This window comes from Podarcis muralis, chromosome 1, assembly GCF_964188315.1.
Source record: "Podarcis muralis chromosome 1, rPodMur119.hap1.1, whole genome shotgun sequence".
NCBI classification, from domain to species: Eukaryota; Metazoa; Chordata; class Lepidosauria; order Squamata; family Lacertidae; genus Podarcis; species Podarcis muralis.
The window spans coordinates 117,291,990-117,316,018 of NC_135655.1; the positions used below are offsets into that span (position 1 = coordinate 117,291,990).

A 24,029-nucleotide genomic window follows, 5' to 3' on the forward strand; every position below is an offset into this window, starting at 1 on the left:
AGTCATGATTCGCAGCTTGGAAGTTTAGACAGCCAATCACGTTGGGAGTGGGAGTGGCCCAGGCCTTCAGAAATGTATATAAGCAGTTGCTTTGCCCCTGTTGTCCAGTTCTGTTAGTTCAATAAACGTTCTTGCTGTTATCACTGTGTCGTGCCTCGTGGGAACCCACCGACACTTCAAGCACCACCGTTTATGGGTTGCTTAAACTTTGTGGATGGATCCCAAGAACTGCAAGGGGAATTTCACACGAGGAAGGTTTCCTGCCTCCTCTTCCTTGCTGTGGCTCCTTGTTTCCCTGCCCCAAGCTGTTCTGGTAGGTCAGGAGATGCTCTGGAACCATGTGGGGTGTGATGGGGGGGCTTTAGGTGAGAGACACACTGGTAAAAATTGGAGGCCTCCTCACTTGTGTGATTGGAAGTGTTTTCCACTTGCTCAACAGGCTCCCTTGGTCCTGCCCTGAGTGGTTATTAAAAATTGCACACTGAGATAAAAATCTGTTCCTATATGGCACTAGGAGAAGGTAACTGCATTGCTAGCGTGATTCTCTATAAGACAAGATGCCGTTCCCAGAGAGCATACACAAAAAGTAGTAGTAATAGTGGTAATTTGTCGAACTATTATTTGTAAACACACACACACAAAACAACAAAGGATCATAACATACTAAAGGAAATCTTAAATGAATGTTCACAAACAAATTGGGTTGGAGTCAGACTCAGTTGAACCTAGGCTGCAGTGAAATCAAGGGGGCAAGTTAATTAAGACTTGCATTTCATTGATGTCAATGGGGACCAAGCACAGCTTTCTTTGACTGTATCCATTCCCTCACAACACACTTTATTTGGATTTATATACTGCCTTTCTACCAAGGCATCCAAGCTGGTTTACAATTTTAAAACACCAATACAAGCAAGTTATATAAAATGCAGATATGTCTGAATCACATTTGAGGTTCAGAAGCATCATAAGGTTATTTTATCTGGGATGGCTTTTGAGGGGTCAGGTGGTGGTTTTTGCTAGCATGCTTTATAACTGATGTACTCAGTGGCTATCTGATCTAGGGATTCACTGGAGAACAAGAACAGGATACTTCATAACTGAGAGCGCGCATGATTTTCCCTTTAAGGAAACTGAATCTGCGTAAGGGAAAAAGAGTCGCAAACAAAGGAGACCACAGCCAAGAATGAACATGGACAGCCTCTTTTGAGGAACAAATGCTTTGTTTGCCTTTTCTCCCTTCAGCTGGTCCATGTCGGAGACCAGGAAGGACTTCTGCATTTTACTGCCTCTCATTCTGAGTCAGTGCAGACAGTTGGCGGACATCTGCTTCTAGGACTCCCAGTCCACTCCTTGTATCAAACCCATTACAAAACAAAGAAAGAGAAATCAAAACTTTGCAGAAATTCCGTCAAGAAGAACCTGCCCGGTTGCCCTCAGTCTTTCAAGAGATGGTTGCCACGTTTTAACAGACAAGATTAGACGCCGTTTTCTGTTTGCTTCTGTAGCAGAATAGCCAAGGTTGCTATATTGAGTCTGGCTGTTTATTTTTAGAATTCTCTCCAGAAAGTTTGTGCGTTTTCTGTAATATCACAAAGGACCTTCTTCTGTTTACAGTTGCTTAGAACTAAGAAGATAGCTATTTACCCAAGTTTTCTTGGCTTCCTCTTGCTCCCTTGATATTCTAGAGCTCCCTGTGGAGAGGGCCAAGAACACACAGTCAAAGCAAGGCAGCAAGTCGTTAATTTTTAATTCAAAGTGATTTTGTGTTGAATGCAAGCAGATGCTGATAATATCAGAAGTCACAGCATAATTTTTTTGATCAAAGGGCTCAAGCGAGCCTGATGAAGCATGCATCTTGCTCGTCTTTGATAAACCACATCAATTATTCACCGTGAAGGCAGACATCCTGACATGAAAGCAACAGATAAAGAGCATAAGCACATGTTCAAGACGAGAGCTGAAGAACGTCAGGGTGGGGTGGGGGCAACGGGGTGGGGGCGGGGTGGAGGAACTGGAGGGGTTGGAACAGGTATCAATAACAAAATTATTAACTGGAGACAAAGCCAGTAAAACTGCTTTATTGCCACTTTGAACTCACATTTAACTGGTTATAATACACGTTGTCCTCAGGGCTATTCAGCACTTTAGGCTGCTGACACCTTCGACGGGGCGTTTTGAGCTTCTGTTCGAGGCAGCTTGGGGAACCTACAGGACGACAACACAATTTAGATCTCCGCCATGCCAGGTGCTGTAAATGTCTCAGCATATTTTACAATCAAAAGAGCTCTGGCTTCCTAATTCCAGGGTTGATTCCCCCGCAACCTGTGCCGTTCTATGTAGGCATGTAGATACTGGGATACAGTGCTGAGTTTGGAATAAAACTGAGCAAAAACTTTGCATTTGTTTTCTAATCCCAGGGTGTGGTCTGAAGGCAAGATTCACCACCTTGGTTCAACTATATGTTAAAGGTGTGGACGGTGTCCTGGGTAAGCTGCCCCCAAAACCACCTGGGGTTCGATGCTGAATTGAACAGGGGGATGTAGTAGTCATGGAGTAAACAAATACAAACCCTCTATATAGTAAGTATATCTTTCAGTGTTGTGGCGACAAGCTAAGATATAACTGCTAGTAGTGGTGCCTCGGGTTACAAACACCTCGGGTTACAGACTCCGCTAACCCAGAAGTAGTACCTCGGGTTAATAATTTTACCTCAGGATGAGAACAGAAATCGCGCGCCGGTGGCGCGGCAGCAGCAGGAGGCCCCATTAGCTAAAGTGGTACCTCAGGTTAAGAACGGTTTCAGGTTAAGAATGGACCTCCGGAATGAATTAAGTTCGTAACCAGAGGTACCACTGTAGTAGTAGTAGTAGCTGTTGCATTTCCCACCTCCCCAAATATAAGACACTAACTGAAAGTACCTGGCTCTGCCCATAACTTCTAAGAAACTGCTGCCGTCAGGGCCATAACCCCAATGTTGAAATGTGACTATTGCCGCTGGAGCCGTAACTGATTGTAAGAGACTGACCAAATTCCATCCAGCACAGGCTGAACTTGGGGGCGGGAGCTGGTTCTTCTCTGATCCCCCGCCCCAGTTGTGGAATCTTTCTGCCTTTGGACTTATGCAGTCTTGGTCACTCCCTTTTGAATCCTGCAGAAGTCTGCTTTCCTAGCAGGTCACATGTAGGTAAAACACGGGTGGAACAGACCCCTGCAGCTACCAGACTTGCACCCAGCGCTCACCAGCTTATGAGTGGAGGTTTCAATTCTGACAGTTTGACTATCAGGCACAGGCAGGGCAATTTGAAAGTCCTCTTGCAAACAGCCCCTGGGCTACCCTTTGCAGATCCTTGGCACAGTCTTAGAAGCGTCACACCAAATGGTTCTAAGATATCTTGTGATGATATCTCGAGAGGCATCCAAATTGGTGCAGTTTGGAACATTTTGCTTCACCATCATAGATGAAAATGGGCTCTTCCACCCCAGGAACCCTTATGCCAAGTTCTTTTTTAAAAAATAATTTTTATTAAGATTACATTTTATCATAATCACATCCCATTACATAATATCATCATCAAAAGCATCTCTCACACTGAGCTACGACTCCCCCCCATCCCACTCTCTGGCTTTCATAAATATTCACTTACATCTTAGCATTTCTTTAGCCACTTATTTACCTTCTTTTTTTCTTAATAAAATTTACCTCATTAACTTTAAAGGTAAAGGAACCCCTGACCATTCGGTCCAGTCGTGGCCGACTGTGGGGTTGTGGTCTCATCTCGCTTTATTGGCCAAGCGAGCCGGTGTACAGCTATCATGTGATGTGGTGTGATGACTAAGCCGCTTCTGGGGAACCAGAGAAACACACAGAAACACCATTTACCTTCCCGCCAGAAGTATTTATCTACTTGCACTTTGACGTGCTTTCGAACTGCTAGGTTGGCAGGAGCAGGGACAGAGTAACGGGAGCTCACCCCGTCGTGGGGAAACCTTTTGATCGGTAAGTCCTAGGCTCTGTGGTTTAAGCCACAGCGCCACCCGCGTCCCTATATTAAATGTAAACCAGCTCCCAATATTAACATTACAAAATATTTCAACTGAAACCTACAAATGTTTTCAAATGTTTATAATATTATTTCATATATTGTATAAATTTACTCCAGTCCTTTTCAAACAGTTCGTTGCGCTGATTTTGGATCTTCCCTGTCAGCTTTGCCAATTCTGCATATTCCATCATTTTAGTCTGCCACTCTTGGATGTTCCTGCTGCTTCCATTTCTGGGCCAAAAGTATCCTTGCTGCCGTTGTAGTATACATAAACAAATTTACATCTTTTAAAGGAATTTCAACTCCAATCATACCTAACAAAAACACCTCTGGTTTTTTATTAAAGGTATATTTTAAAAACTTTTTCAATTCATCATATATCATGTCCCAATAGGCTTTCACCTTATTGCATGTCCACCACATGTGGAAGAAATTCCCCTCTTTCTCCTTACATTTCCAGCATTCTTTATCTTGATTTCTATACATTTTAGCAAGTTTGGCCGGTGTCAAATACCATCTATACATCATCTTCATTAAATTTTCCTTGAGTGACATAAATTTAATTGTTTTTGTCCACAATTTCCCCCATTTTTCAAAATCAATATTATGTCCCAAATCTTGGGCCCTTTATGCCAAGTTCAGTGATGATATCTCAAGAGGTGTCTGAATGTACAGACAGACAAGCCACACCCACACAGACACACCCACACCCTGTTGTTAAGCGTCATTTGTGGCAACATACCACAATTATAAGGGATGTGGGTGGTGCTGTGGGTTAAACCACAGAGCCTAGGACTTGCTGATCAGAAGATTGGCGGTTTGAATCCCCGCAACGGGGTGAGCTCCCGTTGCTCGGTCCCTGCTCCTGCCAACCTAGCAGTTTGAAAGCACGTCAAAGCGCAAGTAGATAAATAGGTATCGTGCTGGCGGGAAGGTAAAAGGAGTTTCTGTGCGCTGCTCTGGTTCGCCAGAAGCAGCTTAGTCATGCTGGCCACATGACCCGGAAGCTGTACGCCGGCTCCCTCGGCCAATAAAGCGAGATGAGCGCCGCAACCCCAGAGTCGGCCATGACTGGACCTAATGGTCAGGGGTCCCTTTACCTTTACCACAATTATAGAAGCAACTGCCACTGTCAGCCTATAAGGTTCTTAAGGCAAGAGGGGATGTCAAAAGACCTCTTGAGATGCCAAGCTAATCTATTTATTTCATTGCTCTGTCATGGTACACAGTCCATTTCTCACCACCAGCTGGACACACAACTCTCCTCTAGCATCCTAGGCTATTTTTAAATTTATATTTATGTTAAAAAGTTATCTCCTGCCTGTTTTCACAATGGATTCAATGCGCCTATCGCAGCTATCTGCATTCTCAGACTTAGCAAAGCCCTGTGGTAGCTTTTCAGCTTGATACCATCGCTGCTGCATGGCTCTTGGGTGGTCTGTAGCTTGCATCCTCCAAAGGAAATGCCCTTTCGCTGAGCCCATTTGTCTTCCTTGTGTAAGTAGCCTAAAATACGATGGGTGGGTGTGGGGAAAAATCTGGTAGCGTTTATCACAGACAACCATATCTGGAGGAAACCATATTAACATGTGCTCTCTGCTGTGTCATTAGACAGATTTTGCAAATCATTTTCATACGTTTTTATCCACTCATAAAATTAAGGTTACGGGTAGGTCAAGCAACTCTTTCACCTCTTGGCAAATGTTTATTTAAAAGACTACACAAACTGAGAAAAATTATTAGCGCAAGTGTAATGCCTCAGGGGTGGCGCTGTGGGTTAAGGTGGCGCTGTGGATTAAACCACAGAGCCTAGGACTTGCCGATCAGAAGGTTGGCGGTTCGAATCCCTGCGATGGGGTGAGCTCCCGTTGCTGGGTCCCTGCTCCTGCCAACCTAGCAGTTCAAAAGGACGTCAAAGTGCAAGTAGATAAATAGGTACTGCTCCGGCGGGAAGGTAAACGGCGTTTCCGTGCACTGCTCTGGTTTGGCAGAAGCGGCTTAGTCATGCTGGCCACATGACCCGGAAGCTGTACGCCGGCTCCCTCGGCTAATAAAGCAAGATGAGCGTCGCAACCCCAGAGTCGGCCATGACTGGACCTAAGGTGAAGGGTCCCTTTACCTTTAATGCCTCAGATGCTCTATATCTAGCATGTCTCTCCATCCAACACCAAATCCCTGAGTGCCTGGGTAGCCTTGCAGATTGAGCCGACCTGGCTCCTACAACCCCAGCTATGTCAGCTATCCACTGATGACCATCTCCTGTGGGCTCACTCCCATTTGGTCTCTTACACACACACACACACACACACACACACACCCTCTCTCAGATAAACTTCAGGTCTGGAGAGAGACAAAAGTAATGGGTATGAACTCAGAAGAAACAGGTAAGGATTGCTGGTGGCAAGAAAAAAACAGGTATATAGAAAGGAGACTTCCAAGATCCAGGTTTCCCACAAGTCCTCTTTGGTGAGATAACCCCAGCAGAGATTTAAAATCACATAATATGCAGCAAAGTAAACCATGGAAATACAGACTGTTAGACCTTTGAAATATGCCATTGTGACTTCCAAAACATCCCTCTTACCCTAACATAGAAAAAGACTACACATTTAGAAGGTTAAAAATGCTTTACTTACAAACTCTCCAAAGGTCATGCTCCTGTGCTTTTCCATACAGTATTCAGAAATAGTTGCACAGGCTGTAGAACTTGGCTTAGAGAGCCAGTGTGGTGTAGTGGTTAAGAGCGGTAGTCTCGTAATCTGGGGAACCAGGTTCGAGTCTCCGCTCCTCCACATGCAGCTGCTGGGTGACCTTGGGCTAGTCACACTTCTCTGAAGTCTCTCAGCCCCACTCACCTCACAGAGTGTTTGTTGTGGGGGAGGAAGGGAAAGGAGAATGTTAGCCGCTTTGAGACTCCTTAAAGGGAGTGAAAGGCGGGATATCAAATCCAAACTCTTCTTCTTCTTCTGGTGAAAATTCCTAAATTATTGCTATAGGAACATTAAGCTTCTCTGGTAGACTGGAGGGGAACAAAGTCTTGATTGCCTAGTCCCTCCCTAGGTGAGCTAATCCTAGCAGGACAGCTTACTCCATGGTAATAACCCATTCATGCATCAATTAGACTTAAGCATGTTGGTTATATGAGGCTGGTTATCCCAAAAGGGTCTTGTGGCAACAGATTTATTAACCCAAGTTCTTAACCCGAGGTACTATTTCTGGGTTAGCGGAGTCTGTAATCTGAATCATATGTAACCCGAGGTACCATTGTATGTGATTGTAGGAACTTAGCAAGCGGTTCTGCCGGTGCTGTCATGGTGCAACTCAGCAAGAAGACATTGGTGCTGAAGGCATTCTTGAGCGAAGAGGATTGCATGGACCTGAGACAGTGGTGGCTCAGATACACTCTTAAGAGAGAAGAGGGTGTGAACATTTGCCTGCCAGGCAACATCATTTAAAATTTTAGGCTGGCGGAGTAAGTCAGAACACCAAGGCTTTCTGTTTAAGAGAGAGAGAAATCACCACAGCCCTTCAGTTCAAAAGAGTGGTGGCGGGAAGAACAAAAATCCTCTCTCTTTACACGACATCTTTTGCCTCTTTACTTGTTTTAGGAATATTAAGTTCAGATGAAAGTGAGGCCCTGATAACAATGTCTTTAAAAAATAAATCATACCCATAAGTAACGGGATTAGAATTTTATTCTAATAATTGGGCAGGAGTCTTATTTTACATTTCCCTGCTGCCTAGAGAAATTCTGCTCCTCCCAACAGCTAAAAGCCTGCAAAGATAGCCAACGGGGAATGTTTGAAATTACTGCAGTGAGCTCTTGGGAGCCCTTCCCTGCCCCCTTTGAAAGAGGGCATCTTGAAACCGACAATGTTGCTGCACGGTTTCCAAATTGCTGGGGCGGTGGTGTCAGGTCGCGAGTTAGAGCTGCTTTCCCCTGAGTTTTTGAAGTAAGTCGACCTCTTTTGATAGGGCTTTTTGATGGACTAACTGCACAACCCTATATATGCCTGATCAGAAGGAAGTCCCCTTGAGTTCAAGTGGTTTTGCACCTGGGAAAGTGGCTACAGGATTGCAGCCTAAGAGTATGATTAAAACAGCAACAGTCCTGATACTGTATAAAGGTAAAGGTAAAGGTACCCCTGCCCGTACGGGCCAGTCTTGCCAGACTCTGGGGTTGTGCGCCCATCTCACTCAAGAGGCCGGGGGCCAGCGCTGTCCGGAGACACTTCCGGGTCACATGGCCAGCGTGACATCGCTGCTCTGGCGAGCCAGAGCCGCACACGGAAACGCCGTTTACCTTCCCGCTAGTAAGCGGTCCCTATTTATCTACTTGCACCCGGAGGTGCTTTCGAACTGCTAGGTTGGCAGGCGCTGGAACCGAGCAACGGGAGCGCACCCCGCCACGGGGATTCGAACCGCCGACCTTTCGATCGGCAAGCCCTAGGTGCTGAGGCTTTTACCCACAGCGCCACCCGCGTCCCTCCTGATACTGTATATTCAGTCCCAAATACAGTGGTACCTCAGGTTAAGTATTTAATTCATTCTGGAGGTCTGTTCTTAACCTGAAACTGTTTGTTTACAACACAGACAAAGATAATTATATTTTATTCAGATTACAGTGGTATCTCGGGTTAATTTGGGTTAATTCAGGTTAATTCGTTCCGGAGGTCCGTTCTTAACCTGAAACTGTTCTTATCCTGAGATACCACTTTAGCTAATGGTGCCTCCTGCTGTCGCTGCGCCACCGCTGCACGATTTCTGTTCTCATCCTGAAGCAAAGTTCTTAACCTGAAGCACTATTTCTGGGTTAGCGGAGTCTGTAACCTGAAGCGAATGTAACCTGAAGCGTATGTAACCTGAGGTACCACTGTATACCTCATTGGGGTATATTCACAGAATGCTTGAGAAATCCCTTTGTCACTTTCATGAATGGCCTATTATTTAAGGGTGTGCTGCCTGCCTTAAGCAGGTAAAATTGTTGGAGTTTGTTTGTTCCCCAGGATACTTCAGAGGATGGTACTTGCAAATCCTCAGAGCTGCATGTTTCAGGGTTTATTTATATTTGCCATTCCTTCTAAATAATCTAAAGTAATGTAAAACTGGGCGAGGAGTAGGAGTATTCAAGCATTAGGATATTAACAGCAAGAGGTGGAGGAACAAGCCAACAAATAAAATTTAATAGAGCCGTTTAAAGAATTTCATTAATAATTAAGAAAATAAACAATTATTTTAAAGATATATCAGTATGACCATAAAGATAGCAAACACACTGATTTTCAACCTTTCACATCAGAGGGAACATGAAAGTGCAACTCTTAATTATTGGCAAATATTAGCACAGGCTCCTGGGAGCTCATCATAACATTTCAAGGTCCAGGTTCATAAAAATTTAAGCAGTGTTTAAAATCATGTTAATTTGTTCTTTGTTTCTTCTCCTACTAGTCTAATTTATTTCAAAGTACTTTGGTTCTCAGGCTCAGATATATTGATTGTGCCTGAGTAATGCATTGTTATAGCCTAGGGAGAAGATTTTTGTAGAAGAAAAAAATAAAACATGTCTTTGTTCTCCTTTGATAATTTATATGTATTTATATGTATTTTGATGCTTTTGAGAATTTCCAGTTTCCCTTTGGATTGCATCTCTTCTTTCAAGATTTCATTGCCCCACCCCCTTGAAGTCTCAGGGAAATGGGGGAAAATTTACTTCTTCTGTCTTGATACTACAAGAATGAATGGAAGTTGGTCTAGGATGTTGATTCCAAAGGGGGGAAATATTTCTTCAGCACCATATAAGTTTCTAGGAAAATCCTGATAGCAGGATCTCACTTTTATGGGCACAGAAACAGAAGCAGCTTCCTTAAGCATCAAGGTCTTTGCAAAGTCTTTACAAAGTCAAACTAAGGCCCTGTAAGTGCGATAATTCCATGGGTTTCTCGTGAACCTACAAGGTAGATGCTGCTATCTTGAGGACATGATGTAACATCTCTGCTGTCACTGACTTATCCCAGAATGAGTGAGAAGTACAGTGGTACCTTGGTACTCGAACGACTTGGCTCCTGAACAAATCGGCTCCCAAACACCACAAACTCGGAAGTGAGTGTTCCGGTTTGCAAACGTTTTTCAGAAGCTGAATGTCCAATGTGGCTTCTGCGGCTTTCAATTGAATGCAGGAAGCTCCTGCAGCCAATCGGAAGCCGCGCCTTGGTTTTTGAATGGTTTCAGGAGTTGAACGGACTCCCGGAACGGATTAAGTTGAAGAACCAAGGTACCACTGTAATTCACTTTGCCAGGGTTGTTTGTGCTCTTTCCCAAGCTGAGGAATAAAAGGTAATGGTACCCCTGCCCATACGGGCCAGTCTTGACAGACTCTAGGGTTGTGCGCTCATCTCACTCTAGAGGCCGGGAGCCAGCGCTGTCTGCAGACACTTCCGGGTCACGTGGCCAGCGTGACGAAGCTGCTCTGGCGAGCCAGCGCAGCACACGGAAACGCCATTTACCTTCCCGCCAGTAAGCGGTCCCTATTTATCTACTTGCACCTGGGGGTGCTTTCGAACTGCTAGGTTGGCAGGCACTGGGACCGAGCAACGGGAGCGCACCCCGCTGCGGGGATTCGAACCGCCGACCATGCGATCGGCAAGTCCTAGGCGCTGAGGCTTTTACCCACAGCGCCACCCGCGTCCCTAAGCTGAGGAATAAGCCATGGACAAAGGTTGCTTGAGGATAGATTGCCCTGATTTGTGCTCCTTCTTTTTCTACCATGTTTGAACGCCTGTCTTATCCTTGTCCCATGAACTTCTTGAGATATAGTTCAAAACCACAACATGAGTTTCATGTTTCACAACTTGGGCGTTTCAAAGCAGCAGAATGTGCTAACTAAGGAAGATATTTAGAAAGCCGTGCATGGCAAAATGCTCTTGGAGCTGTACTATCATGCCCAAAGCCGTAACTTTCTGTAGGGGTCCAGCATTGTGTAAACAGCTCACATCTGATAGAGGATTTGCTCTTAATATATAGTGACCCATGCTCAACTTTTCCTGTTGTTCAAGTTGGGGAGCTATATATTGAGAGCAAATCCTCTATCAGATGCTGGACTGGACTGGTAGCTGCCTCCGTGTTTTCCATTGGGATGTTCTCATGCCTTGCCCTTGGAGATTTACTGCCTTTGAGGCAGACATTTTGGGTGCTACCTGCACAATGTCTTAGAATAACAGAATTGTAGAGTTGGAAGAGATTCTGAGGATCATCTAGTCCAATGCAGGAATATCAGACTTGCAAGCTTGGCATAATCAGCACCATGCTCTAACCAACTGAGCTATACATAAAAGGATATATATGAAGCAGTATCCTCAGGACGTGCCTAGGGCTCACTAGCTAAGCTGTCTTCTGCTTTTTTGAAGCAGTTGCCGAAATCCATAGCTTAAAGAAAGTGAAATAGCTCTGCTTCTTCGCTTTCCCTCTCTAGCAACCTTGTATAGTCGTACATTGGATCCCGAACGCCTTGGTACCTGGACATTTTGGCTCCTGAACGCTGCAAACCTGGAAGTGAGTGTTCCAGTTTGCGAACGTTCTTTGGAACCCGAACATCTGATGTGGCTTCTGGAGCTTCCGATTGGCTGCAGGAGCTTCCTGCAGCCAATCAGAAGCCATGCTTTGGTTTCCGAACATTTTGGAAGTTGAACGGGCTTCTGGAACGGATTCCGTTCGACTTCCGAGGTACGACTGTATAGAAAACCCTTGTGCCTTCCCACCTCCTTGAACCAATGAAAACAGTAGTACTAAGTTTCTGTTTCCCAAGGAAAGGAGTTTCTCTCTACCTGCCCCTCGAAAAGCAGAGCTGGGCCCAGCAGCACCCCCAAACCTTTCAGCTGATCGTAACAAAGCACCACAACTCCTTATATAATCTTTATGTTTCTAGGGTTTCCAAATACAGTGGTACCTCAGGTTACATACGCTTCAGGTTACAAACTCTGCTAACCCAGAAAAAGTGCTTCAGGTTAAGAACTTTGCTTCAGGATGAGAACAGAAATTGTGCTCCAGTGGCGCGGTGGCAGCGGGAGGCCCCATTAGCTAAAGTGGTGCTTCAGGTTAAGAACAGACCTCCGGAACGAATTAAGTACTTAACCCGAGGTACCACTGTATTACAACATTTGCAGAAGCTGCATCATTCAATCAGAAGCTGCGTCATTCATCAGCTGCCTGCTGGACCAGGAAGACTTCATCAAAAACGTGCAGAGAGTCAGAGTCCGGTAGCCACACTCAGTTGGAATGGTTTCAGAGATCACTCTAAACATCCTGTTGGCAATCTGAATGTGTGTGTGTGTGTATGTATGTATGTACATTAATACATACATTTAGGATTGGGGGTGGTTAAGTGCCCCCTTTGCCCCTCCCCACAGACACCCATGTGCCTATCTGATAACTCTGAAGCAGTCAAGGGGGAAATGTTTTCCTTTTAACTTCTCTTTTTAACATTCCAACTTTTCAGCCGCTTCAAATTCCCAACAACAGCAGTTTTGTTTACTCAGATGGAGCACATTTATAGAGCCAATGAATGCTAAGGAAATTCATTAGCGCAGTTGCTTTGATGTCACTTGTATCCCAGAATCCGTAGCACACACTCTACTACAATGGGGAGAGGTGCCTTTTGTTTATAACCTCTAAACAGAACCATTTGAATACACACTCGCACACATGCTCTCTGAAGGCGCTCATAACAGAAGCCATGCATCTCCCGCCGCGTGGTTTCATGACTTATGGTTTCACTTTGGACACCAGTTCTGTGCGGAATCACATGCTTCAAATTACAAAGATCACACATTTTTCAAGGTCCTTTCTTTGTATAGGCTGTTTCATACATGTTTATGAGGAGCCAAGGTGCCACAAGATGCTTTGTTGTTGGCCTCCATGTTTACAATTCTCTCCTATACACGCACATCTCCATATGATCTATTTATTCATCATCATTATGCCTGTCCCCCAATGTTTTATTCCATCCCTCTCCACTACACTCAGCCTGCTCTTACAATGGGCACCTACTGAGCATGTGTAGGGAGGTAAAAGGTAAAGGTAAAGGTACCCCTGCCCGTACGGGCCAGTCTTGCCAGACTCTAGGGTTGTGCGCCCATCTCACTCTAGAGGCCGGGAGCCAGCGCTGTCCGCAGACACTTCCGGGTCACATGGCCAGCGTGACGAAGCTGCATCTGGCGAGCCAGAGCCGCACACGGAAACGCCGTTTACCTTCCCACTAGTAAGCAGTCCCAATTTATCTACTTGCACCCGGGGGTGCTTTCGAACTGCTAGGTTGGCAGGCGCTGGGACCGAGCAACGGGAGCGCACCCCGCCGCGGGGATTTGAACCGCCGACCTTTCGATCGGCAAGCCCTAGGCGCTGAGGCTTTTACCCACAGCGCCACCCGTGTCCCTATGCATAGGGAACACCCTTATAAATCACACTGGCTAACACTGGTCACAAAACTGCCTTTTTAATTAAAAAAACGACAAACACGTCACGCAACTCATGGGTGATGTACAGACTAGATGTCAACCCAGCACAACAGTTTCAGAAAAGACAAAGTACAAATGGATAAATCTTTATCCCCCAAAAGGCACCCTTCCCTAAATCTAGGGAATAAAAATCCACACACTTGTTGACTTGCTGGAATCAAATGTCAAGCGTTTAATTCATTTCAAAATGGCCCCCTAAAAAAAGGGGGGGAGGGGCACTGAAACTGCCTCGGCTCCTAGGAGCGGGCACATACGCTTGACTGTGGTGGTGGAATTGTCACATATTTCTGTTAAAGAGATTCTGCTTGCTATCATTTGAAATAAGAAGTTGATCTTAGGAAATGCCACTGTTGTCATTGCATGAATCTTGCAGAAGCAAGAGGGAGAAGGTATTTCTTGAAGGCCTGGCTTTACCTGTCTAAACACAGGATTAAACTTTCAGTCTCTGATATCACACTGTGACCCCTTCCTACCAGGCCCATTCACTGAGTGCCTTGCCTTGTTTAGATTGCAGGCTTTGAAGATAGGGCCTGTTCTTGTCCCTTCATTTTATGTACAGTAGGCTCTCTAAAGGTAAAGGTAAAGGGACCACTGACCATTAAGTCCAGTTGTGGCCGACTCTGGGGTTGCGGTGCTCGTCTCGCATTATTGGCCGAGGGAGGCGGCGTGCAGCTTCCGGGTCATGTGGCCAGCATGACTAAGCCGCTTCTGGCAAACCAGAGCAGTGCACGGAAACACTGTTTACCTTCCCGCCGGAGCGGTACCTATTTATCTACTTGCACTTTGACGTGCTTTCGAACTGCTAGGTTGGCAGGAGCAGGGGCTGAGCAATGGGAGCTCACCCTGTTGCGGGGATTCGAACTGCCGACCTTCTGATCGGCAAGTCCTAGGCTCTGTGGTTTAACCCACAGTGCCACCCGTGTCCCTTGTAGGCTCTCTAGATATGAATAATAAACCCTTATATGGTAATTGGTTTCAATTGGATTTAAGTTTGCTTCATGTTTCTTTGGATGTATGCATTGAAATATATGCTCAGATACCCTTTACTGGGGATAGGAGCGGAGAGTTATTTCATCATTTCCATTTATGAAAGCTATCCCACCCTTGACTTATGTTCTTGACAACATCCTTCCTAACTATCCCTTCTAAATTCCAAACTATATCAGTCCTTGAAATGCAGAAAAGGCTTTGCCAAAAGTGAAACAGTTTGAGAGCTATTCATAACATATAAATGCTATACTTACACTTTGCTAGTATGCCATATTGTATTAATAACCACCCAACAAACTTGGCATAATTTAGTTCTCAGCGGTATCTGACAGTAACCAAAGGCTGAAAACAGAATGCTGGCAGCGGCAGCACTCTATTGTCTAACCATATCTGTCAGAAAAAGCCATAAATAAAAGATGACAATAGTTGCTTGATTTAATTATTAGTTTGAGCTTAGCCAGTGACATCATGGTAGATGAACCTATTGGCGTGTGGTTTGGTACTGTCAACTATCACATCAAGATATTGGCATGTGAAGTCTGAGAAGTTATCAGAATCTGAGCTGAGAACACATAAACTCATTTGTGAGACCACTGGGATTTTGAAACTCTACAGATAACAAAAGAAATCATCAAGCCAAAGATGAGCGCTTAAGATGGCAATCCCACTTTCTGGAGAGTAAGTCCCATTGAGCTTAGTTGGACTCAGTTATAAGCAGACATTGAAGAGTTTCACTGATTTCAGAAGGAGACAACTTAACCCTCTCATTGAAATGAGTGCAAATGAATTTAATCAGAGAAAAGTCGTGAACGTTTGCTAAAGATTGGAAACCTCTCATAGAGTTTTTATGTGAAAAAGGAAATGAAATAATGACATTTGGAACTGGGGATTGACGATAATGTTTGATTATAGAAAGTGGTTTAGTTGGGTATTGTATTAGAGTGAATTAGGTAAGTATTGTTTATTTTCTCTTTAAACTTTTTTCTATTTCTTCTTCTTCTCTCTCTTTTCTTTTCTTCCTCTTTCTTCCTCGCTATGTTTTTGTCTTATTAGACTAATGTTGGATAAAAAAAGATATTTGATATTAAGTCTTGTATTGTTCTCTATAACCTCTAATAGAATTTATTTAAAAATCTGAAATCAATAGAATTCATAAACTTCCAAATCTCCACTTGATACAGTGTCTCTGGAGAGATGACTTCCCTAGCCCCTGGGCAAAAATAATACATGGGAAACTTGTGTCTCTAGGACTATCTCCATCTGAACTATTAAAATTGGATTTAATTTCTGCCAAGAGAATTATAACTCACAAATTAGAGGAGATGGATTTACAATTTAATATTGCGACAGGTGGTGGCACCTGTTCGCCGATAAACCTTGGCTTAACACCACCAACGAAACTTCCATCTTATTTAACTACCTTATCTGTGGTGACGCACAGGTATGCCTTTATAAAGGCTAGATTCAATGTTTTCCCATCAAACGTGTTGGGTAACAGACTCTCCAACGGGCAGATCTCACTCCTCTGTGACTGTAAAAGTGGATTTATAGAATCGTTATATCATATAATCTTCTGTTGTCCATTACATTCGGCCTCACGGTCCAAGTTTCTGGCCCCATATTTATCGAGAATTGCTGACGGACCTCAGGAAGCCCAAATAATATACTTATTAAACGACGAAGATACAAGTAGATCTCTTGCAGTCGCTAGATATCTGATTAATGTTTTATTTCAAAAGAGGAGAAATGGATCACTGTATGACTCTGACAGCTTAGCTAAACTTAAGAACCATCAATAAGTGCCAGAACTAAGACGCATACCCCGCAAAATCTGATGGATTTGAATTGCGGTTTACATAGAGGGAGTTTATTGTGTATAGTGTTTACTTAACTGAAGTAAAATTGGTTTTATATGGGTGTTTTAACTTGGAACTGTTTAAATTGTATTGTTTTTGGATAAATTCTGATGTATTGTTTTCGATATGGGCCAATGGCCGCAATAAATCTATACTATACTAAATCAATAGAATTTAAAATGCTTTACTTTGGTTGGGTTGGAATCAGAGAGTTTACCTTATTATGATGCCTAAATGGATATAAAATATGTTTACTTGGATATCCAATCCCATGTCAAATCTGACTCAGTTCTTATTGAACATGATATATGACATCTTAGTGTAATCGTAGATGTTACCAAGCCTGTGGCTGCTTAATCTGCTTTTAAATGGAAAGATGTACGTTCTACATTGTAGAGAGGCAGAATAGACCAACTGAGATCCTTGGCTGGATGGTGACAAATGGAAGACACAAAGGAGAACAACAGCAGCAGCAGAAAACAAATCCTATCTCTTTAAAAGGACAACCTTCTTCCAAGCAGTGGAAAAACTAAATAGAAAGGTTATGGCCTTTGTTAGGGCTGCCATACATCTGGGTTTTCCTGGACACATCTGGGAATTGTGCTCCAAAAATGGTGTCTGGGCAGATTCTTGCTGAATCGGCAAAATGTCTGGGAAAACCCAGACGTATGACAAGTAGGGCAATTTTTAAAATAAAATAAATGCTTTAAAAAATCAAGAAATATGGCAACCCTAGCTCTGTAAGTCTACTTTGTACTTTGTACTTTTGTCTACTTTGTAGACTTACAAAGACCCAGAAGATGCACTGTTATGGTTCAGTCAAAGGTACAAAGTTAATTCAAATAATAATAATAATAATAATAATAATTATTATTATTATTATTTATACCCCGCCCATCTGGCTGAATTTCCCCAGCCACTCTGGGCGGCTTCCAACAAAGGTAAAAAACACATTAAAACCTCAGTCATTAAAAACGTCCCTAAACAGGGCTGCCTTCATAAAAGAAGAGGAGTTTGGATTTGATATCTCACTTTATCACTACCCGAAGGAGTCTCAAAGCAGCTAACATTCTCCTTTTCCCTTCCTCTCCCACAACAAACACTCTGTGAGGTGAGTGAGGCTGAGACTTCAGAGAAGTGTGACTAGCCCAAGGTCACCCAGCAGCTGCATGTGGAGGAGCGGAGACGCAAACCCGGTTCACCAGATTACGAGTCTACCGCTCTTAACCACTACACCACTCTGACTCATTTTCCAATGACCAGTTGTAAATGCCCTCAGTACAACATGATGGCCTATCCCTGCATCCTCTGCCAGGGGCGAAGGAACGGGAGTGCGGTGGGTGTGGGTTGCTCCGGGTGCCACCACTGAGGGGAGTGACAAAATTCAGGGCGGCACTAACCGCAGGGCCTGCAGCACACCCGAGCAACATGTCTCACCTGGGAGAGACGCAGTGGCTTGGGCGTGCGCAGACTCCTCGGTCCGCCTGCTGCCTCCCCCCCCCAGGTGTAGGGTGGCTGAGGGGGAGGAGACAGGCAGACTCTGGGGGCCCTGCAGTGTGCCCCGCTCCGAGCGGCTTCCTCTGCCACTGTCCTCTGCATATCTGGTTAACAAGCAGGATGCACAGGGGATAAAACTATTTCATCGTATACAGTGGTACCTCAGGTTACATACACTTCAGGTTACAGACTCCGCTAACCCAGAAATAGTACCTCAGATTAAGAACTTTGCTTCAGGATGAGAACAGAAATCGCGTGGCAGCGGGAGGCCCCATTAGCTAAAGTGGTACCTCAGGTTAAGAACAGTTTCAGATTAAGAACAGACCTCCGGAACGAATTAAATACTTAACCTGAGGTACCACTGTACACGGTTAGGAAGGGACGAAGGGTTAAATATCCCGTGTAAAGTTTCTTGTTAAAAAAAAAATATGCAAAAGCATTTCATAGCATTCAAGAGTTTATTTGTTGAGAATAATAGACATCTGGCTTGATTTCTCGCCACCATTCATTCCCACTGGCGTAATTAATAAAAGTTATGCATAAATCACAGGGAGATCATTAAATCCACTGGCTCACACTGTTAAATAATTGCCAAATGCACACAGCACATAAAAAAAAACGTAGCCCATGTATGCGCTGACTTGAAGATTTAAGAATGCTTGAGGATTTTGTTTCTCCTTTGAGAAACCAGTTCCTCAGAGCATGGTTTTCTCATGCTGATCCTATGTGGCCAGCCATGTAGAAGGAGAACCAGTTATTGAAATCTGTTCTGGCTGCCCTGGAAGCAGTGAAGGCACGTTGCTTTATTTTCAAAAACTGTTCCATAATCTCGAAGGATACCCTTTAAAAGTATAAATCACAGGTAGATTAAGCCAGAAATGGCAGGCTGAAAGATGACCTGGGAAAGAAAGCTTCTTAAAGAAAGGATAATAATGGTTTGTTTGTTTTTTGTTTGTTTAAAAGGCAGCAACTCTGGAAACTGAGAGCGACCAGTTGAGAAGATGAAGATGATGCAATTCATCAATGAAGCCGTAGTTAAGTAACTACCGCTTGTATACCTAACTTTGGAAAGGTCTCAGTGACTAAGTACTATTGTTCGGATTCTTTCAGTGGTGACACTTTCCAGTGAAGAAAATGACTCTCTTGTCAGGCATTTGTTTACATTTCAACTGCCCATGGCCACTTGCAAGTCCTCATCTTTCTTTCTTTCTTTCTTTCTTTCTTTCTTTCTTTCTTTCTTTCTTTCTTTCTTTCTTTCTTTCCTTCCTTCCTTCCTTCCTTCCTTCCTTCCTTCCTTCCTTCCTTCCTTCCTTCCTTCCTAATTTGTTTTTTCTTCAAAAATATGGAAGCAATGAAAGATGAGTAACTTAGGGTTAAGAATCAAAGAAACCGAGCAGAGCCAGTGTGGAAAGAAGCCACAAAACTCACTGAGTCTATATCTCAGCCTAAACCTACCTTGCAGGCTTCTTGTGAGAATAAAATTGGAAACATTTACCGGTATCTTCCCACTTCCTAGTCAGGGAAAATGCTGAGATACAACAATGCTTACATCTTTTAGTTTTGTTGTTTTTAATTTGAAGTTTTTGTTGCATAATTTATGTTATTTATTATTATTTTAAATTGCATTTTTTGTTTATCACTACTCTTTTATACAGCACCTTCAAGCAAAGAAACCAACCAACCAACCAACCAACCAACCAACCAAGCAAGCAGACTGAAGTGTAAAGCTGCTCTTTAGTGCTGCTATTAGACACCAAAGCATAAAAATTCTGCATTTTGAATGGCACAAAGAAATTGACATAGGATGCTGAGAAAGGATGTTCTCCGCAGAATCTGCTGGCCAAAGCCTCTGCTTCATGTTGCTGTGTGTTGAGGCTGGTCCCAGCCACTTGTACTAGACTCTTCTACAAGGAGAATAGAGAATGTTGCACAATACCCTCAATATACAGTGGTACCTTGGGTTACATACACTTCAGGTTACATACGCTTCAGGTTACAGACTCCGCTAACCTAGATATAGTGCTTCAGGTTAAGAACTTTGCTTCAGGATAAGAACAGAAATCGTGCTCCGGCTGCGTGGCGGCAGCAGGAGACCCCATTAGCTAAAGTGGTGCTTCAGGTTAAGAACAGTTTCAGGTTAAGAACGGACCTCTGGAATGAATTAAGTACTTAACCCGAGGTACCACTGTATTGCGTATATATAATGTAGCATAGACGTTTCTGGAAGGTAACTATCCTAATATAATTCAATATACAATGGCTTGGCTTCTGTGAACTGTGGGAGGAAGGTCCCAGAAAGTCACTTTCCTGTCCTTCCTCTTCCGAGAGAGGGAGAAATAACCCTAACCAGATAGCGGTACCTGTATGAGAGGCCAAGGGTTGCAGGGGGTGCGACTAGGACGTGGGTGGCGCTGTGGTCTAAACCACTGAGCCTCTTGGGCTTGCCAATCAGAAGGTTGGTGGTTCGAATCCTTGCAGCGTGGTGAGCTCCCATTGCTCTGTCCCAGCTCCTGCCAACCTAGCAGTTCAAAAGCACGCCAGTGCAAGTAGATCAATAGGTACAGCACCGGAGGGAAGGTAAACAGCATTTCTGTGCGCTCTGGCTTCCATCATGGTGTCCTGTTGTGCCAGAAGTGGTTTAGTCATGCTGGCCATATGACCCGGAAAGCTGTCTGTAGACAAATGCTGGCTTCCTCGACCTAAAAGCGAGATGAGCGCCACAACCCCATAGTTGCTTTTGACTGGACTTAACCATCCAGGGGACCTTTGCCTTTTTACCTTTTACCAGGGGGTGGAGTAATCCCATGGTACAAGCCTACTTCTGCTCACAGTTCCTAGGTCCCAAGTCAAGACCTTAATGGAGACCCACGCGATCCCTAAAATCCAGTAACCAGAGAGTGGCCAGACAGCAAATATGGCTACTATAGGTCTTGGGTGTGTGGTCGGAGTCAAACTGCCATGATTACATTCACTCCTGTTGGATTTCCATATTCTGTGTTTTGACCCGTTGTGCTAGGTATGGTGTTTCCAACCATGCAAGAAAAGGGGATGTACAAAGCATGGTAAATAATGCTTCTCTCCATTTTTTGTTTTGTTTTATGTTGAGTTTCTTGTTAGAATACCGAAGGAAGGCAGAGAGACTGCTGTTTTGCTGATGTAAGCAGAAATGCGACAGGAGAAAAGGCCTGGCCTTCTCATGGGTTGGTGGTTGTGCATTTCTGAATATATAGCAAGCATGGGGGGGGGGGGGGAGGAGATGTTGTGAAACTGCTCCTCTCAGACTTGCCACTTGCCAGTGCAAGGAGATCTGTCATCACAAGAGCCAAATTTTCTCCATAGACTGTCAGGATGGAGAAAAGTATTTCCAGTTGAATTCCTGGCAGACTTTCAGTACCTAACACTGAAACATTTGTTTTTCTTGAGACAAAACATTCCAAATTCTGTCAGTCAGTCTTCACTGTGTAACATCTTCACTCGTCAAGCAGTGTTCAAATGGACACTCAATGACCCATGCTTACTACAGTTCTACTGTAGTTTATAGTCATATTGCTTATGCACACTAATACGTGTGTGTGTGTGTGTGTGTGTGTGTGTGTGTGTGTCTACATCTGTAATATACACACACACACTTCCATCCCTCAACTTAGCACTGGATATTTTAGAATAGCTTTGGGGCTGGAGAGAAAATCATCCCTTTTCTACATTTAATATTTGGAAATGCTCTAGGGTTTGAGGAAAACATTTTCATTAAAATGTTTGATGTTGTAAAAGTGCTCCAGGGCAGTTAGATTGCTTCAGTCAACATTTCAGAATTGCTTCAGGACTGGAGCAAAGATTTGATGAAGTGTCTCTGTTTTAATTTTTTCCAGCTGGAATGAATATATATATATATATATATATATATATATATATATATATATGAGTTTCATACGAAAAGAAAAGGGATAAATGAACATAGCAATATTAAGTATCACCCTGTCTGTAACCAAAAGGAAGGAAAAACCCCAAGAGAATTTTTCTTACCATTGATTTCTATTGTTATAAGTCTTCCTGAGAAAATTTCAGGATTAGGAATGCCCTCTGGAAGAATATGAGAACAGAAATTTGTTTCCCAGAGGACATTCCTGGAGCATGTAGGCAGGGATATTCTAATTGCTCCTCCAGCAGTTGGGGCTTTTATACCCCAGGGATAACAGGGAACAGGACATGGGTACACTCTCTAGATGAGACCAGCTTCTGGGGAGGGTAGGAGAAGACCTCTTGGAGGACTGGGAGCTTCAGGTCCTTTTACATTTGTAGGGTTGCCATGTTTTGAAGAGGAAAAAAGAGGACACACCTGCTGACTTCTACTTCTACTTTTAAATACTGACGCGGGTGGTGCTGTGGTCTAAACGACAGAGCCTAGGGCTTGCCGATCAGAAGGTCAGCAGTTCGAATCCCTGTGACGGGGTGAGCTCCCCTTGCTGTGTCCCTTTTCCTGCCAACCTAGCAGTTCGAAAGCATGTCAAAGTGCAAGTAGATAAATAGGTACCGCTCTGGCGGGAAGGTAAACAGCGTTTCCGTGCACTGCTCTGGTTTGCCAGAAGCGGCTTAGTCATGCTGGCCACATGACCCGGAAGCTGTACGCTGGCTCTCTCGGCCAGTAAAGCAAGATGAGCACTGCAACCCCAGAGTCATCCATGACTGGATCTAACGGTCAGGGGTCCCTTTACCTTTACTTTTAAATATAGATTGCTATGACGACTCTACCCATGGAAAAGAGGATGTATCCTGGAAAAAGAGGACATATGGAACACCCTAACATTTGTGTTTGGACTTTCGTCCTCTCCCATGCATGTTCCTCCTTCATTTCAGCTCGTGCTTCTTAGAGAAAGAGTGAAACCTAGGTGTCAGGGAACGGTCTGAATCAGAGGATTGGGGAAGGCATTCTCAGGCAGATCAGCTCTTCTCTGAAGAGGAGCTGTAGGGAAAAGATTCATCCCCCCTTGTCTCCAGCGGTTTCAGAAGCAGGGAGAGACACAGACACCAAGCAGCTTCGGCAGGAGTTACCTAGCTATGAGATAATGGAAAGAGAAACAGAAGGGAGGGAACAGCCAGCAGAGACATCATGCTCCCCACAAACTAGGCGGTCCATCCGTATTAGAAAACAAGGAATGCAGAGAGGAGGAGGAACTTTCCGTTGGCGCCCAGGATGTTGCTGGGGACGGAAGGGGGAGGATTTAGAGTAGCCAACTACTCTCCTTGTGGAGAGATGTGGATCTTTGCTTGCAACCAGATTAAATAAACAAAAAACTCCTATAAATTATAAACTGCTCGTTAATTCTTGTCTGTGAAGTCACCGAAGGGAGAGGAGGACTCTCCACACCTGGAACTAGGACTGCCCTTAACTCCCAAAAGCTTGTTTCTGGCAGAGTTGCTTGAATCTGCCAGGGCACAAGCATCTATGCTTGAAAATGAGTCACTGTCTCTGCTCCTGAGAGATCTGGCACCAAGGGTTGAGCATCTGCTTGCACTCTCAATGGTCAAAACACTACCAAACCCTTTGTCACGTGAATGCAAAACTGAACAACGCACACACAATGTGACAGGCTGTATGTAATTATATGAACTCTATTTTTAAATTCTTATTTAATTCTTTTTTAAAAAAAAATTAAAAGTACAATTCAACGTGTCATATCAAAATATGTGGTCCCGTAGACCAACTTATCATATAAACAAAACATATTATGAGAAATTAGAGTTCAGCAGATTGACCAGGAAATACAATCTATTGTGCTAGCAATTCTTATATCAATCTTGTAATGTTCCACATGAAGATGGTTTTAAGAATTCTAGCATTCTTTGTATGCAGGTTTCAGACAAAAGACTTAGAAGAGGCCCAGTTGGGCGAAACAAGGAATTGCCCAGGAATCCTTGTCTTATTTTCTGCATGTGCCATTCTCCTCATAATATGTTTTGTTTATATGATAAATTGGTCTACAGAACCACTTATTTTGATATTTTAAAAAGATTTAAATAAGATTTAAATAAGAATTTTAAAATAGAATACATACAGCCTGTAAGGTTGTGTGTGTTGCACCCTCAATGGCACAGTCCACTCTACTGCCTCATTTTTCTGGCACCTCCTTCGGCTG

General features: G+C 43.9%; 1 protein-coding gene across 1 annotated transcript in view; it reads right to left on the minus strand.

Annotated features, from left to right (window-relative positions):
• The window catches only part of MYO3B (myosin IIIB), a 252,794-nt gene that overhangs the window by 21,219 nt on the left and 207,546 nt on the right, over positions 1 to 24,029 (minus strand). The window contains exons 31-32 of the mRNA XM_077917134.1: positions 2,099 to 2,205; positions 1,645 to 1,691 (exon numbers count right to left, since the gene is read on the minus strand). Coding sequence (XP_077773260.1) covers positions 1,645 to 1,691; positions 2,099 to 2,205 — 154 coding nt within the window. The remainder of the gene's footprint in view (positions 1 to 1,644; positions 1,692 to 2,098; positions 2,206 to 24,029) is intronic.